The sequence below is a fragment of the Ailuropoda melanoleuca genome, chromosome 1, assembly GCF_002007445.2.
Source record: "Ailuropoda melanoleuca isolate Jingjing chromosome 1, ASM200744v2, whole genome shotgun sequence".
Classification (NCBI taxonomy): Eukaryota; Metazoa; Chordata; class Mammalia; order Carnivora; family Ursidae; genus Ailuropoda; species Ailuropoda melanoleuca.
The window spans coordinates 196,910,459-196,928,696 of record NC_048218.1 but is presented as its reverse complement, the minus strand read 5'-3'; the positions used below and the strand labels follow the sequence as shown (position 1 = coordinate 196,928,696).

Here is an 18,238-nt window from a genome sequence, read left to right as displayed (position 1 = left end):
CCAGGAGAGTTTGATGTTAAGTCATGTTTCTGGAAGTGAGATTTGAGTTTGGGACAAAAGAGAAGGATTCGAGGAGGAATCACAGAGCCCAGAGGGCTGAAAGCAGTCTTGGTCTTCTGTCACAAGCAGAAGACGAGAGAAGCGGATGGAGAACATGAATGTGTTTTAGGAACCCAAGAGAAGGGAGAGGCTCAAATTGGAGAAAGTACTCCATGGTACAATGCTGCAGATTGGTAGGAATTCTGGGGACTACAACAAAGTGCCATCAGGAATTCTTAGAATAATGTGTAAATTGATTTTTTTTTTCTTAAAATGATCTGTACACATTAAAGCAAGACTTTCAGCCAGCACCTTAATAGCTTCCCTGCCCATTGCATCTTTCTGTTTTCTTTTGATCACTTTACAAAATCCCCTTTTCAATCTTTTTTTGTCATTGCCTTGCATTAGTTTATTTGGGTTTAAATGTCACAGACAGATAGAAATGGATGAGCTTTGGGAAGGCTAAACAAAATTCTTTGAGCATTACTGCCTGCTTCTCTCTGGTAATTATTTAAGGGACAAGCAGCCGCCAAAAAGCATCTCTTTCGTTCTTGATGGAAAAGTAATTCTGTTTGTTCATTTAAGAGGATTGTGTTTGCTATTCCATTAATCTCATTGCTACTTGCTAGTGAAGAATAAAAATTGAAAGCTGCTTGTTTTGAGTCCCAAGGGGATGGTGAAATTGTTTGAATTTCCGACGACACCCTTGGACGCTTCCCAGACCTTGACTTCCAGGTCCTAACTCTGATACTTAATTTCTCTCTTTGTCGGCTCTCAGATGTTGAGGTTGGGCAGCCCCTCTGAGATGGATGCCCATCGTTACAAAGAGCCACATGACCCAATGGTGGCTTTTCTTTTGCTTATAATAAAAACCTGCCTGAACCACATTTATTTGGGGAAAAGAAACAACTCTTTTTGTGGCTGACTTTGAGTAGTCAGTGGCACAGCAAATACTGGGGCCTCCTCTCACACTCTAGCTGATTCAGGAGGGCGAAGTTCTTGGATGGCAGAGGGTGGAGGACATAAGTGCTGAATGTAGCCTTTGCAGTCCCTTGAGACACCTTGAGTGATAGGGCCACTTTTGGCCTTCCTTCATTGGACTTCAGGAGGGCAAACGCGTGCTGTGATTGAAGTGGTTTTAAATTCTCTATCTCTTGTCCTAAAATCCCAGGGCTTCCAGCAAAAATTCTCCTTCCACAGTAAAGAGATTGTGGCTATCAGCTGTTCCTGGTGCAAGCAGGCGGTAAGTTTGGGGACAAAATGAAACAAAATGGGCTTATGTTTTATCTCAGTAGACTTACGTCGTTACTTGAGTTGCTGTCTGTAAGTGGAAGGTTATTCTAATTTATTATCTCTCTCACATAGGATCCTTGAAGGAAGAAAGATTAAAACTATAGAACTATAGCTTATATGACCTGGGAGAAATGATAGAGATCAATTAAGCCTTTCATTTATATACACTGAAGCCCAGGATCAGAGACTGGGAGAACCTCCCCAGGTTCTTACCCTGGGTCTAGAAGCAAGGACTTCTCGCCCCTAGACTGTATTTCTTCCACTACACCAGATTGTTGATTACTCCTCTATGGTTGGAAGTTGCAACGTTAGATAACCCCTCTAACACCAGAATCTGGCCATGTTGGTTCTTCTGTTTTTGACGTGGGTGACTTTCTTCTGGGGTAGTGTTGGGTTAAGGAGTAGTCTCATACCCTTCTTTAGGCTTGGTTTTTGTTACAGCTGTGTGTATGCTCATTGAAATGTAACTCTTCTTTACATTTGAGCATATATATTCATTAGGATCCAATGGTAGTTTCCCTGTTTTCCTCTTTTCTCTATCCTTTTTCCATTTTTAACAACTCTGTTTCAGCCAGATGGTTCATTTTCTTGTTTTCTTATGAAACTCTTCCTTTTTTAACCAGACAATCTTAACTCATGGGTTGGCAGACTATGGCCCATAGACCAAGTCTGACTGCTGCCTATTCTTATAAATAACATTTTATTGGAACACAGCCATGCCCATACATTTATATATTGTCTATGGCTTCTTTCATGTCACAACAGCAGAGTTGAGTAGTTGCAACATGGACAATACAGCCCCCTTAAAGCTCATCTACTTACTATGTGGGCCTTTTATAGAAAAAGTTTGTGGACCCCTGCTCTAATCTCTCATTTCATCTACTTTGTTGAATAACTGTATAATTGGGACATAGAGCCCACTCATTGCACAGACAACCTGAAAAGAAAGGGCTGCAGTGTTCCAGGTAAGTTAAGGGTTTATATGAAGACTTCAGCCCTCTACACACACCACATTTAACTAACCAAACAAGCCCACAGGGCAAGAACAGATGCATTTAGTTGAAACACATAAAATTGACATCTTTGTGGGTCAAAAACTTTTGAAATTTGAGAATTTTATAAAGTTTGACCTAATCTCTCTAGCATAACTTCCCTAGGTCCCCAAGTATCAGGAGACCCTACTGTTGCTAGGTAGTGATGCATTGGTCTGAAAATCTCAGTGCTCACTGTATCCCTATCATCAACATTTTCTAGGCATTTCCATCTCCTTTCAGTTAATTTTTACACAAATAATCTTTGTGCTTCTGTTCAAGAACATGCTGACAAATGTAAGGTCATCCTAGTCCTCGAATGAAACTATACTATCAAGACAGTGTGCCCACCTAGAGAGAAAGAAGCTCATTCAGGTTCCAGGTGTCCCTGACAATATCTGTGCTGCCGGTTTCCCTGACCTGTTGAGGCCCCATGTGTGGGAGAGCATCACTGGTAGTTTGAGCTCCTATAGACAGTGTCCACTCCACCCCTGTAGCTACCAGCCTATGGGTAGATGGTTTATCCAGGGTCCACTAATTTGGGAACTCAGTCCCACTTTACGTGGTATGTATGTTCTCTTGTCGTTAATTTATAGTCCAGTTGAATCTGATTGTAGGTGATTTTGCAAGAAGTAAAGATGCAAAACATTTTAAGACAAATTACCTTGGTGATATATTTTAACCCTACAGGTAATCCCTTCTAGGAGATCTGATGTCCAACAAGTGCTGTCTATAGGCCCTTTCTGCAGCAAGAAAAAAAACAAAACCAAAAAACTGGGTTCAAGAGCTGTTTTGGGGGGGTTTAGTCTCTGACTCCCCCTTGTAAAAGTTAGGCACTTCTGGACAAAGCTCTTTGTCTGTCTACATTGGCTATTACTCAGGTATAAGTTGAGAGTTGAAATAGGTCATCTCAGAAATCTTGAGCATTTTAGAAAAGCAGTGGGCATACATTTAGGGATTTATTTGAATTGCTAAAAGAAAATCAATTTTTGAAGAAAGTATTCAGATAATATTTACTAGTATATCCCTGTTTGCAGATCACAAATAACTGGTTGTAGGGGAAATTACTAACTTATTTTGCATTCATACTTAATTAGTAATTTGCTACAGGATCATGTAAGGATAGGTAGAAATGAAAACAAATTCCCTCTGTGACATAATTGGGGTGGCCATATTTGCCAGGTTTCCTGAGACAGTTCTAATTTATGTTTGTTGTTCCAACATAATTATTAGCAGTGTTCCCTTTCATTCTTAAAATTGTTCACGTTAAGATGACAAAATATGGTTCCATTAAGTATAATACAGTAGAAACAGATGTTAAAGTTCTTAAAAATCACTGATTAAAGCTTTAAGGCCCACAACTATTGTATAATGTGGATTTTGTTTATTAGGCAAAAAATTGTTACTGCGCATCATTATCACTTTACACACAAAAGATGATGGTCACTCAGTCCGTTGGTACAGAGTTAAACCACTAGCCCTGCAGTATTGTTATGATCATCAGTCTATATTTACTTTCTTCCTTTCAAAAACAGGAAGCCTTTTAGACTTACCAAGTGTAGTTAGGGTCATTGTATTTTTTTAGCAACCCCAGACAAACCCAGAAGAGGCAATCTCTTTGTTTTCTCTTGGATTAAGAACTCTCTAGAAAAGACCTCTTGCTTCTTTCCTGGGTTTCCAAAACTAGAAGGACTACCCAAGAGAGATTTGCACCTATGATTAGAAAAAAGAGAGGCAGGTGGGAGAACCTTTCCGCTTGCCTTCGTTGCCTCCCCCGCGTTATCCCACAACAAGTCTGTGACGGGCACAAGTTAAGTGCAACAAAATTATATCCCAGGCTAGAATTAATAGAACCCTCTGAGACCTCGGTATATAAATATCCTATTAGAAGCTTATAAAGTTTTAGCTGGCCTTGACCTACAAGACTGATTTCTTTATCAGTTTGTAAAGTGGAATGAGCTCCCGATCTGGTCCCTCAGTTCCGGGGCTGTTTGGGTGGTGATAAGGAGCATGTGTCTTCAGGGTCCGCGAGGCTGGGTGAGTGCCTGCACGCGTGTTCGTATTCCTTCTTGCTTTAGCAGTGCCCTTCGCCCAGGATTGTTTATTGGCCTATTTTTCTCCCCAGTTTCACAATAAGGTGACCTGCTTCATGCTGCATCACATTGAGGAACCCTGCTCCCTGGGGGCTCACGCTGCTGTTATTGTCCCGCCCACCTGGATCATTAAGGTGAAGAAACCTCAGGTAACTTCTGGGACCCTGGTGCTGCTGGCCCAGTGCAGAGGAAAAGGAACTGCTGCTTCTTGCTTTTCGTGCCCTGACTCTTTTTTGGAGGTTCCGAAAATCTCTGCTCACTCCTCCCCACAGCCCCATGCTTAACTTCCCTAGTTCATTCCATTAGCCCACCACTTTACTGCAGTTGGGCTCGCTCCTGCAACCAGCCTCCCCTTCCTGAAGAAATCCAAGTTCCACAGCAGGAATGGTTCCTTCCCATTCATGTGCTAATGATATTCTCTTTGGGTGTTCTCCTGAGTTCATTAAATACCAGTGGTGGGTGCAGCTAATTCTTACACAACTCTCTTCTCTTCCAGCCTGGGCATCCCCAGGGAGTGAATGTGAGGGCAAACTGTGCAGGCTTCATTGTTTGGTTGAGATTACCACCACTTCCAACCTGAACGGCAGACTGTGGGTCATGACCTTCCTAAATACACAAGGCCTGCTCAGAGAGCAACACTCTTTTCTTAAGGCAAAGTAGAATTTATCCTCTTAATACCTAATCTCATTCTGTATTCAATTCTTGTTGTACATTCTGTCCTAGAGCGTCTCTGCAATATTCCGGGAAACCTTAGCGGTTTCTCAACAAGGTCGTAATCTTTGATAGCGAAACTTCTACCTTCGTACAGTACATCTTAGACCACGAGCTCCAAGTTACGGGATGGCAGACTACGGGGAAAGAGGATACCTCTCCTAGGGATGCAGGCACCTTAGGATGTCCTATTGAATGTAATATCTGTAAAAGAGAAGGCAGTCCCACGTTTAACGGTCTTCAAAATCATCATGCAGTTTATTCTCATTGACTCAGTTTTATTTCAAAAACTGGCAGATCAAGGACACTGTTTTGCTTTGTGTGTTTTACATAAAGTTCAGCTTCTGTGGGCGAGCAACATTTAGTAAAAATCTTTCCTAGTTAGAGTCCACGAAAGCCCATGGGAAATCTCTTCCAGAGGCAAGTGCAATATCTATACGTTAAAAAATGGGGAGCCTAGCTTTTTCATCTTACATTTTAGAGCTGTTAAATGAGTGGCCCAAGGTGATAGCAAGTGTAGTACTGTGTTTGAAATTCAAGTACTATTTCCAATTTACTGTTAATTTAAAATCTCTAACTTTTTGCTTCTTTGGTTCCCCAATCCCTAAAATTCAGTAATCTCTCTAAGAGTTTTATATTAAATATTCAGTTAAATCAACATGTTTTCATTGAAAACCTTGATGGTATTAAGAAAGCTCGTAGGCATTTTTATGTAATGCATGATCCTTGCTTTGGAGAAATGCGTGGTTTTCTCAAGGAAAGATCGGGGAGAGTCTCATGAAGGAGCTGAGTCTTATTCTACCTCTTTAAAGATAGGTGGGATTTAGATCGATGGAGAAGAGAGGAAATAGCAGGCAGGAGAACGGTATGAGCAAGGGTGCTGTGTCCAAAATTATATTCATGAGGCTGTGAGACTACATGGGTGGTGGTATATTTCTGTGATGTTGCTTTCAAAAGAACAGGATTTCAGATTGTTCACTCTTAATTCTAAGACTGATCAGTGAGTTCGGGAACTATGATTCTAATCCACTATCATAAAGCTGTCCATCAGCCTTTCACCATTTTATCCATTAAGGATTATTACCTAAATCTATTATATTAGAGGTTACCAAGGGGTGGTTTTTCCAATTTTTACTCTTATTTATTTTCCTGATGGTAATAAGGGAACTAAAAAGTAAAGCTAATACATAACAGATGCTTGAGTGTTTACCTTTATTTATAAATTTTCAGAATAATAAGTTAGCACCTTAGCAATGTTATTAGTTGGCTAAGGGTGGTGGTGGTGGTTTTTGGAGAATATCATTATGAATTATCAACTTACCTCATGTGATATATATATAAAATGTGATATATATAAAGTATACAATGTCTTAATCCATTGGCATCATTTTTTTATATTCATATTGTTTTATATTTGACCAGTTAGACCCCCTTCCAGATGGCTCTTGTCTCCATTTTTCATGAGTCTTGAGGGTTTTGATGCCTTCCTTGGTTTCAGGAATCATATCTTGTTCCAGGATCGTCTTATGCATTTCCTGCCCATACCGGGAAGCAGCCATTTCTCCGAGGAATCTTGGATACTTTTAATGGCGGATGGTATTACAGCTTACAGTCTGGTTGCTAAAGTCCAGATTGTTTTCATCACACACCTTTTTATTGTCCTTCTGTGATTCAGAAAAGTGTAATAATAAGAAAAACTAACATGTACTGAATGCTTTTGTATGTATTAGGAAATATTTTAAGTACTTCACATTCGGTATCTCATTTTACCATCAAGTACTCTATGAGGCAGGGATCCTATTCCCATGTTGTAGCTGAGGAAAGTGAGGAATTAAAAGTTAAATAAATTATCCAGAGCCATGTAGTTATTTAATAGTTTGAGGTAACATCTGAACCCAGGAATTGTGATTCTGGAAACCAAGCTCTTAATGATATGCCATGCTGTTTCACTGTCTTATTATATCAAGCCTTGCTGAGTCACATATCTTTAAAAGTTTTGTAGTCCCTCCTCCTATGGGCCCCAAAAAGAACTTAATGAATTAACCAAATTCCATTTGAAAGCCAGTGTGTGATGAGTGTGGGGGACAATACAGTAGTGGTTAAGAGCTCTAGCTTATGATCCAGACTGCCTAGATTCATAAACTTGCTCTGCTGTTTAATAACTTGTGTAATCTCAAAGAATTTAAACTCTTTGACTTCTCATCTGCAAAGTGTAAATAATACTTGTACCCAACTACAGGGTTTTCATGAGGACTAATGAGCTAAAAAATAAAAATAAAATACCTAGAACAGCACCTAGCTCATTGTAAGACTTAATAAATGTTAGCTCTTGTTACTTTCCTTATTGAGCACAGGGTATCAAATGAAGTTCTACATCAACAGATAAAAACCAATAACAGAAGTTATTGGTCCCTGAGCCATCTGTATTACACTGAGAGACAAAGGGAAGAGAAGGATTCTCATGGGGACAGAGGCAGAGTAGGGGGCCAGAGTCTGGTGTCTGGTGTGCTCTCGAGTGTACCCTGAGATGCCACTGAAACTATTGTATGTTACACTGTAGTGGGATTGTGTGTCCACTAGCATGATCCTTATCCCATGGGAGAGAGTTAAGAGCTATTCATTTACTGAACTGAAGAACTGAAGAAGACCAGGTGAGTATCCACAACCACAGAGTGAAAGGAGGAGGAGAATCCCGCAGAATAGGGGGTGACCTATCATAGCACAGGGTTTCATTATGAAAATGGAAAGAAAAACAGGACAGTCGTCAGTGTTAAATTCTGTAGGCATTAAAAAATAACGAGGATTGAGAAGAGTCTTTGTGTTTGGCTCTAGATCAGTGATGACCATCAAAACTATAGTTTGTAGAGTGTGGGTGGCAAGCTGTTACTGATGGTGTGGAAGCAGTGAGATAAAAGAATTCACTGGAAACATTGAGAAATGCTAAAAAAGAATTTGGAAATTAAATGGAGAGCAGCAGACAAAATGTTTTTCCTACTTGTAGAATTTATTTATATTTTGGTCTGTATATTTCTGTATGCAAGGACACTGCTTAAAAACAAGAAGATATTCTTAACTGAGTGAAGTAGACATTTAACTCCATTCACAGATGCCATTATATGGAGCGGGAGGTCCACAGATGAAACAGATGTTCATCTGATGTCCACAAAGTGTATCCTCCCTAGGTGAGAAAATTGATACAACAAACTAAATCTCTGGACAGGGAGTTTGTAGATTCTGGAAAAGGAATTCAGCCACATATAAATCCCTAATAAAAAGAGTGGTCTTCATCTATCTGGAAAGTTTGCCTTGGTCATCAGCATGCATCTTTTAGGACAGATATACACAGGGTGGTGAGAGGAGGATGCCCCACAGGCTGGTTGAACCAGCCATGGTCTGTGAGAGGCCAACACGTCTAAGGCATTGAGTGGTAAGCGTGACCCAAGATATAGCAATGAGGTAGAAATATGAAGAACTGTGTGATTTTGGTTGTGGAGATTGCTGGAGGCTAAACAGAAAATGCTGTTTGTGCTTGGTCTTGAAGGATGTAAGGGGCCTCACTGGGAAAAAGGACGAAGAAGGACAACACAAGTTTATAGAACATTCTGAGAACAACTGTTAGGGTGGATCACCAAATAAAGTCTGCTTTATTTGTGAAGCTTATGTCTAAAAAATGACTCTAGAGAGAAAGAAACCTACTTGAGTGTATAATGGTCAGGCAAAGCAGGTTGTAAAGAGGTAGAATTAAGTTGTATATTTTCCATCTCTGTTAAAAGATGGCTGGCTCTGAGTAGATCATCGCTCTGGGACCAGCTGTGTGAAGCTTGGACGGTAAGGGGAACAAGGGCTGGTCTGGCTGATTTGCTGGGTTTCATCACCAAATTATTTGGACGGACCTATAAAATAAAAGATGTTGGAATTTAGATGACAGTCCAGAAATAAAAGAGAACCAAATTTTAAGAATCAAGCACAAATCTGTTCATATATTTAAAGGCAAAGTTATATTTAAAGTTACAGATGTCAGTGTTTCTCCTCTGGACTGAAAATGTTAGAGGATAATATTTTGACTTGATAAACAAGTTAAAGATGTTGAAATACTAGTGCGAGTGCTTGGAGCTGATGGAGAAAGACCCACGATATGTGAATTTTTGTGGGGTCAAGTCTAAATGTGTGTTTTTAATAAATGACATCATCCTACACATAGTATTTTAAAACTTGGCTTTCCTAATTTAAAAAAAAAATCTTGGGGAAAATCTGTATTAATACATCTAGATTTAACTCCTTTTTAAACTGCTATATATATTCCATATTATAAATATACTACAGTTTATTTAGCCAACTCCCTGCTGGTGAAGATTTGTATTGTTTCTAATGGTCTACTTATAAAAAGTGCTGTAAGCACCTCCTTCCTAGCCCATATGGCTCTCTTCATGTTAGTCCTTATTCCTTATGATTGGATAATGTGAAAATGCTAGAGACCCAGGACATGTAATAGCCAGGATCAACCATCTCTCTCAGAATTGCTCCAGCCATTTCTTTTGGTCAGTTTTGAAGGTTAGGCGATACTTGTTGCGATTTAACCAAACATGCCTGAGAAATGGCATAGAACCTGTCCTTACCTTTTGGAATTCATTTTATTTCTCTGCTTGCCCATCCTCAGAACAACTTTTTTTTTTTTTTAAAGATTTTATTTATTTATTTGACAGAGAGAGAGACAGCCAGCAAGGGAGGGAATAAAAGTAGGGGGAGTGGGAGAAGGAGAAGCAGGCTCCCAGCGGAGGAGCCTGATGTGGGGCTCGATCCCAGGACTCCGGGATCACACCCTGAGCCGAAGGCAGATGCTCAACGACTGAGCCACCCAGGCGCCCCCTCAGAACAACTTTTGTCCCAGCGGTGCAGCCAGAGCAGGGCAGCTTGAGAACACTCCTAGTAGATGAAGTCCATGCCTCTCCTACCACCCATCAGAGGTGTGTCCAGCATGTGATGGGAGAAGACTTCATTTGGGATGATGAAGTGTGAGATATCTTCTCTTTAGAGTTATTATAGCCAGTCCTTTGGGATCCCATAATGTGGGGAAAGCCCTGAAGACTATGAAGAAGTAGTTAAGTTTTATTCCCAGTTGAGTGATTTACCCATAGGCATTTTTTTAAACAGCCTGGGAAGGGGTCCTGACTATGATAGAGACTTGTGGTAGGATTATTTCTGTAGTAAAGTAGTACTGCCCCAATACCTGGTCTAAAAAAACAGAAGCCCTTATCTATTCTTAGGACTTGAACACAACAGTGGGCACAGAATGTACAGGGGAAAATGCTGTTAGAGTCTGAAAAATGCAAAAATCCACACGAGGGTACAGCATTTCACTGTTGGGGTGCTGTTCAGCTTGCCAAGTGAACCCTTTGTATTACTGAGTTAGCTGCCCTTGAGAACAGGGATGTTCTGTTGTAGAACACAGCGCAAGCATTAATGGTTTCTTGAACAATCCCACCAGCAAGTCTACAAAATAACTTTTTGGAATAATTTTTATGTTCTTGAAAAGCATGTTATTTTAACTCTCACAACAAGACTGACCCAGGCAGGGTGAGCAATATCTTAGACTAGCAAGACTAGCTGACTCGTCTTGTCATGGCTGAAACACAACCCAAATCTGCTTCCACATCCATCTGTTCCTCATTGGATGATGACACCTTCTAAAAGAAGTTCTGTGTTGAGACCGAGATGCATATTTACACATGAACAGAAGGAAGCCTCGGGAATTTTGAGGTGTGCTGTGAAATCCCATACTGCTTATTTTTTGCTATTTGACTATCCATAGGGCTGTAAGCTTACTCTGAGCTCACATAGAAGCATCCAGGTACTGTAAGTCAACCACTGTGCTTCATCTGGGCCCCCTTCTTGTTCTGTGAGATGAGAAAGACCTCACGTGCCTTTGGCTCCATGAGGCTCAGAGGCATTCGTAATTGCTGCATCTGTGTGGAAAAGGCCATATTGTATGTCTGTTCCTTATTAGAGTTGAGTTCCTTGCCTGCTCTGTTTTCAGACATCCCTTCTTTTGATGTGTTTTTCTAACTCTGTTTCCTAAACATGCTTGATCAGCAGAATCACCTGAAGAACTATGATTTCGGTGATCAGGCAAGTTTAGGAAACAATTTTAGCCTGATCCATGAGACTCTTCTCTCAGAGCTTAGTTATTGAGCCCTGCCAGGAACCGAGGCCTATAGTGTGGTTTTTTTTTTTTTTAATTTATTTTTTTATTTTTAATNCCCCCCTCCCCTCTGAAGTCCTCAGTTTGTTTCTCATAGTCCATAGTCTCTCATGTTTCATTCCCCCTTCTGATTACCCCCCTTTTCTTTATCCCTTTCTTCCCCTACCGATCATCCTAGTTCTTATATTCCATAGATGAGAGAAATCATATGAGTGTGTTTCTGAAAGCACTTGGCTCCCTGCATTGCTCTTGGCAATAAATGAACTAAAACAACAAAGGAATTAGGAGACAAGCATTCACTTCCGAAAGATTGTTTCCAAAATCAGGAAGGACTCAGTAAGTGTTGTGAATTATAATATTGATTCATTTCAACAATGATTTGAGTGCATACTATGGGCCAGGCATTGGTGTTCGGTGCTGGGGATATGCAGCTGTGAACGAGGCAACTAACATTTATGGAAGCGCTTAACATGGGCCGAGACCAGGCTAACTGCTTCACATACCTTTTCTCCTTTTAACTTCACAACTGTCCTGTGAGGTAGGTATTACCACTTTCGTTTTAAAACTAAGAAACTGTTATTTGAAAAGCTTGACTGACTTGGCCAAGGTCACAGATCTCGTAACCGGAAGACCCAGAATTACTACCCAATGTGTCCGATTCCACAGCTCATGACCCTTATCCTATTGATATGATGCGTTAGTGCCATATATATGTCTCCTCACTTTTCCCTTTTACTTCAGAGGTTCTCAACTCTGGCTGCAGACTAGAATTGCCTGGGGAGCTTTTAAAAAGTATCTTGACCTGGGCCTCACTCCAAATAAAGAGTACTTGGAGGTCCACACATCTGCATTTTTAAAAGAACTCTGGGTGAGGCCTGTGTGCAGTGATGGGTTGAGAACCACTCAGTATCATTAATTGTCATCCTAAGAGTTTCTAGCATTCTTCTTGGGACATTTGGCTGATTGTTTATACTTTCCAGGTAGTTTTTCTTCCCATTTAAACAAAGTAATTAACATGTAGGAAATACTTTAATAATGCAAACGTTTCCCCAAAGTGGAACATGGTAATTGATCAATTTAAATGGGTCTAGAGCACCCATGAGCTTCTGGGTCTCTCTCTCCTGGTGAGACTCAGAATCTGAGAAGTCTTTTAACCTGATGGGGGAAGAAAGCTTTGGGACAAATGGTGGTTCAAGAAAGTTTCCTTCATCCTTAATGAGCACTGGCTACAGAGCAACATATTTTTTTATGGTCCAAATGAAAATAAAATAAAAAGTTAAGTAGTTTCAATCTTGGAATTTGAATGTGTTCATATACATACTCGAGACTAAAGTTTGAGTGTGGTAAGAAAAAAATACCCAGGAACCTAAAAGAATAGATATCTAAGTTTCTTGAAGCTGTTTGAAAGTTTTATCTGCTCAAGCTATGAATGTGTATATGCTTCTATAAACTTTAAAGTTAAGAATTCTTTGTTTCAGGCTTTCAACACTTTGTTAAACATCTATGATGTGATAGTAACATCTTGCCTTTGTGAAGACGGCAATCTAATTATTGACTCTCCACTAATTAAACCAGTGAGATGTGACTGTCCCCTAAGAGAGGTTCTTCTCAAAGCTTTTGTATCATATATTAAGAGTAAATGGTTAGTTGAAGTAATCACAAAGTTGTGGTCCATAAAATTCCTAGAAAGAGAAAAATGGGGAAAGTAAATTTAGGGTCACTGTATTCTGTAAGTTGGAGGCACGTCTATGAGAAGAACAAATCAAGGCTACTGGGGGAGGGAAGACTTTTTAAACCAATAGGTCTTTAGAGAAAGAGGGAGCAGTGATTGCCACTCTACTAATATAAGTGACTTAAGGTGAGTCTTACCTCTACATTTTAAAACCTAGCCATTAGTGCTGAGAGGAGAGTTGGATCGTAATGTTCCACAGGGCTCGAGTCACTTTATTACTACAAAGGTCATTACCAAAAAAAGTAAACAGAAAAAAAGAAAAGAAAAAAGAAAAACATGAAAAATGGCCTCCTTTTTTACATTTCCACATAGGTGATCTCCATTGCAGGAGATGAACTTGAACTTGGTTGGGCGGGAGACGGACCTGGTTGGGCGGGAGACTGGAGCCCCTCAGAGAATTTGGGATTCTTCCATTTTTACTGGGAGGGTTGGCAGGTATAACTTGTGTTGTTATGTGAGTCCATGAGAGCCTCCAGGGTTCTAACTCCCTGCCTCTCCGTGTGGTGGGGAGTCGGTCGCTCACTCTGAAGCACTCGACTGGTTTCTGTCTGTGGCTGACCCATACCAGTGGCTTGGAAGTGTCGAAGCATGAGAAGCATGCAGTGGAACAGCATGCGCTGCCCTCCTCTCCTACATGGCTCTGCATGGGGAGCTCGGGGGCCATCTGCCTCTGAGCTCAGCTGTTTCCTTCTTTCCCTACAGAACTCCTTGAAGGCTTCAAATCGGAAGAAGAAGAGGACAAGCTTTAAAAGAAAAGCCAGTAAAAGAGGAACTGAAGTAAGTGTTTCAGGACTCCGTCCCAGGGAGCTACATCCACCTCACCGTAGCCACCTCTGTCTTCCCACCACATGTGATCTGGCCCGAAATTCTTTCTCTGACAAATTTTCGACCCTCCTTCCCTCCTTCACTACACTCAAACCACACACTGGAATTCCTTTCTCTTTCTGGAAAATGTGTATATGTATAACCTCCGGCTACTTCAGGATCAGAGCGTTTGCACTCGTCCATGGACGTATTATTCCAAAGATGATGAAGATTGAGAACTCACATTTCTAGAATGTACAGAGCATACAGAATAAAATCAAAAACATGGCTTATTCTCAAGGGCAAATTATATCTTGAGATCCTTTCTTCTAAGCTTTATATGGACTATCTTTTAAAGATATAGCTTTTTTATTTGGGGGGATCAGGGTTAACAGTGGTGGGATACTGGTAGTTTCTCCTTTCCATTGCTTTTGGGCTACCCATCCAAGTCATGGATGAATGTCTCAATCGTGTTGCTTTCTTTCTTTAGCAGGAAAACAAAGGTCGTCCTTTTGTGATAAAACCTATCTCTTCTCCTCTCATGAAACCCTTGCTTGTGTTTGTGAACCCCAAGAGTGGAGGCAACCAGGTGAGTCATCTTTCATGAGTTTAACTTGGAAGCCTCAGTGCTTTCTTGCAAACAGTTCCCAACACCAATTAAAATAGCACCACTTAGAACCCCAAGCATTGGAAAACAGCCAGTTTCTCAGGGACAGTGTTATTGATGTAGGGCATAGTCTTACACACTGCAGGGTTAGGCAGAACCTAGAGGTCCTATGAGTTATGCCCCAGCTTCCAAGTAAGACTATACCAGTGGCACTCCAAAAATGCTGACATTTTCCTTACAGATTTTCGAGAAAGGTCATTCCAAAATATCTTGGTTAATGTTTCAGAGTTTCTTAACTCTTACCGTTAGGAAGACTTTATGGACTTCTCTTTATGGCTTCCTCTTGTAAGTTAGACGTGACTACTTTCATCCCTATCCTCAGAAGAAAGCGAGAACAATGACATCATTCTCAGTGATCATTAACAACAAATGCCACCAACACTATCAAAAATGTCACCTTCTAAAGGTTTGTTTGGTCTGTGCTCAAATCTTGTAGCATAATTAATAATCACTACCTCATTTGAGCAGAAAGTAATAGCCTAAGAATGCGAAAGTGTACTGACATACCTGAAGTGACGCAGCTCTTTAAAGGATAGAATTTGTTCTAGAATCTAGGTCTTTGTCTCCTCATACACTTCTCTTCCTACTCTGAGGCTTCTTATCAGTACTCTTCTTTGGCTTTGATTTTTCTCTATCTTCATGTGAGAATAAATGAAAATATTTTCTCTGTCCACTAAGTGCACATTTTACATTTTGAGGTGAGATTCCTTGAAGTTTCACACTTAACAATTAAAGATTTGAAACTGTCTAGTTAACTCCATGTAAGGAGAGGAGTCATATAATTAGGGTTGATGTTCTTACTACTAAGGATACTGGGCATTTTTCCAGAATGGATCAATTACCAATAAAGCTTTTCTTATGAGAGCTTGTGATTTAAAGAAAATATTTTTTCTCCATTTCTTTCTTTACTTTAAAATTCTCGATAACTTGCTGTGTTAAAAATCTTTGACATTGAAGAGAACAGGGAAAAGAAATGTGTCTTGAGGGAAAATCTATTTTCAGCATCCTGCTTTTTTAAGTTGGTGAGTGAGGATCTCCATATTTTAATGATGGCGATCCTAAGACCGTTACCAGAGGAGATTTTCAGGAGTGGGGCTTGGTGTGCCCTGAACCATAGTCACACCCTAGGTCTGGTCTCCCTAGAGCCTAATGAGGGTTGGAGGTGTATTTGGGAACCATGGAACAGAGCAAAGCTGATGTAATGAACTCCATGATTTTGACCACTTGAGTATCACATGCTAATTCCCAATATATTTTATCACAGGAGTCATTCTAGAAGATGCACTCATTAAATCAAGAGCCTTTTTCCTAGGGCATTTAGAAACTTGTAGGTTTCAAGAGCAGATAGGCCAGTAAAGATGGAGCCCATTTTTGTTGGGATTTCTGTATAAATTAGTAATGCCAGCCACTTCAGAGTTGATCTGATGTTATTTTCTATTTCACTAAATAGAAAACAAGAAAGCTTATATAAATTTTCTAAGGACATCTTATTAATGACACCAAAGGGGCAAATGGGAAAAATAATTCAAGCAACATTAACTATATGTGAGTTCTTTTTTTTTTTAATGTTATGTTAGTCACCATACAGTACATCATTAGTTTTTAATGTAATGTTCCATGATTCATTAATTGCCTATAACACCCAGTGCTCCATGCAATACGGGCCCTCCTTAATACCCATCACCGGGTTAACCTATCCCCCCCACCCCCATCCCCTCTAAAACCCTCAGTCTGTTTCCCAGAGTCCATAGTCTCTCATGGTTCTTCTCCCCCTCTGTTTTCCCTCCCTTCATTTTTCCCTTCCTTCTGCTAATGTCCTCCACCTTATTCCTTATGTTCCACAAATAAGTGAAACAATATGAAAATTGTCTTTCTCTGCTTATGTCTCTTAGCATAATCTCCTCCAGTTCTATCCATGTTAATTCAAATGTTGGGTAATCATCCTTTCTGAAGGCTGAGTAATAGTCCGTTGTATTTATGGACCACATCTGTATCCACTCATCTGTTGAAGGGCTTCTCGGCTCCTTCCATAGTTTGGCCATTGTGAACATTGCTGCTATGAACATTGGGGTGCATATGGCCCTTCTTTTCACTACCTCTGTATCTTTGGGGTAAATACCCAGTAGTGCAATTGCTAGTGTAGCTCTATTTTTAACTATATGTGAGTTCTAAATTGAGTGGGTCAAACAAGGAGTGCTCTGGAATTTCAGAGCAGTGACTTGGGAGTGGTAATAAGGTGGTGTCATGAAAATGGCTGAGTTGAAGGTGGACACCACTTATACAGAGAGAGAAAGCTGGGGGAGCAGTGCCCTTTTCATTCTTTCTCATTGGCAAACTCCCATTCATCCTTTATGGCTTAGAACCATTTCTCAAAATGAATCACCTATCCACTGTGCTCCCATAGTCCTTGGCACAAACCTGTATTTTGTGAATTGCACCGTAAGTGCTCTGCGTGTGTTCTGCTAAAATACAGGCTCCATAACGCCTGGGGCTGCACCTTTCAACCTGTGATTTCTAGCCCGTGGGCTATAGAAGTGAACAAGTAATTGTATAATAAGCAATCAGGGTTTTACAGCAGATGATCTGGACAGTAGCTTTGTTACTGATGAGAATTCAGGAAAGGGAAGAATTATTTTGGAAAAAAAGTTGAGATGTGTTTGAGGAACTGGAATTGAGCGTGAGGTATTCAAATAAAAAATGCCCAGTTATTAGAGACAAAAGACTTAAATGATTTGCTCTCATTTTATGCATTTTGGCTTATGAGATTACTTCTAGAATATCTAGGATTCTCCAAAGTATGGCTAACCAAATCTAAATGAATATTGTATAACTTTACATTTCTATATACTTTCTTTATAAAATAGAATTATTTACTAAGCCTAATAAATGTAAAAAGCATTGCTTCTAAGCACAGTGTGAAATGTTGAGAAAGCTTTAAAGACATCCAAATACCTATGTACAATTGCAATCATTCAAACAGATCTCCGTCTTCAGTCTTAGGAAGACACAGTTTGATTCCCAGGTATAGTGAGTCCGGAAGCGTCCTGGTCCTAAATGATCTAATTCTTCTGTTAGGGGCCCCCTTTTCCTGCCCTGCAGAGGTCCTATGCCCTTAACATTGCAGACGAGGGGAGAGTCTGTGTGATGGGGGGTCAGAGGATGAACGGTGAAAGTTTCTCACTCCTTGGATCCCTTGAATCTTGTTTCCTCCACAATTTTGCCTGCCCCCTCAACCTTTGTTGAGACTAAAGGATCAAAAGAGGACTAAGGATGGCAGTGAAAACAGGGAAAGCGAACCCCTGGACGGTGGCCCTGAGATTCTGCTTTTCTAGAAAGCTCCCAGGTGAGTATTGTGGCACTCAAAGACCACACTCTGATTAGCAAGAGCTGACTAGAAACACTTCCCTGCTGTTGTTGTTCAATCCTCTTTTTTGCCTTTTAATGACTGATTTATTTTGCTTACCTGTTTGTAGATAGAAAGCCCTCCCTCTTTGAAGCTTAGGCTTCTACCTTTTATTTAAACTTGCTTGGGCGTCTCTTAAGTAGATAACTAGACTGTATCGCCATCTTCTGGCAAGAAAAGTACCTACTGCTTTTTAATTTTTTTTTCTTTTTTTTTTATTATATTATGTTAATCACCATACAGTACATCCCCAGATTCCGATGTAA

General features: G+C 40.2%; 1 protein-coding gene across 1 annotated transcript in view; it reads left to right on the top strand.

Annotated features, from left to right (window-relative positions):
* The window catches only part of DGKI (diacylglycerol kinase iota), a 402,958-nt gene that overhangs the window by 201,988 nt on the left and 182,732 nt on the right, over window positions 1-18,238 (top strand). Inside the window, exons 7-10 of the mRNA XM_034647002.1 lie at window positions 1,211-1,282; window positions 4,489-4,605; window positions 13,801-13,875; window positions 14,393-14,491. Coding sequence (XP_034502893.1) covers window positions 1,211-1,282; window positions 4,489-4,605; window positions 13,801-13,875; window positions 14,393-14,491 — 363 coding nt within the window. The remainder of the gene's footprint in view (window positions 1-1,210; window positions 1,283-4,488; window positions 4,606-13,800; window positions 13,876-14,392; window positions 14,492-18,238) is intronic.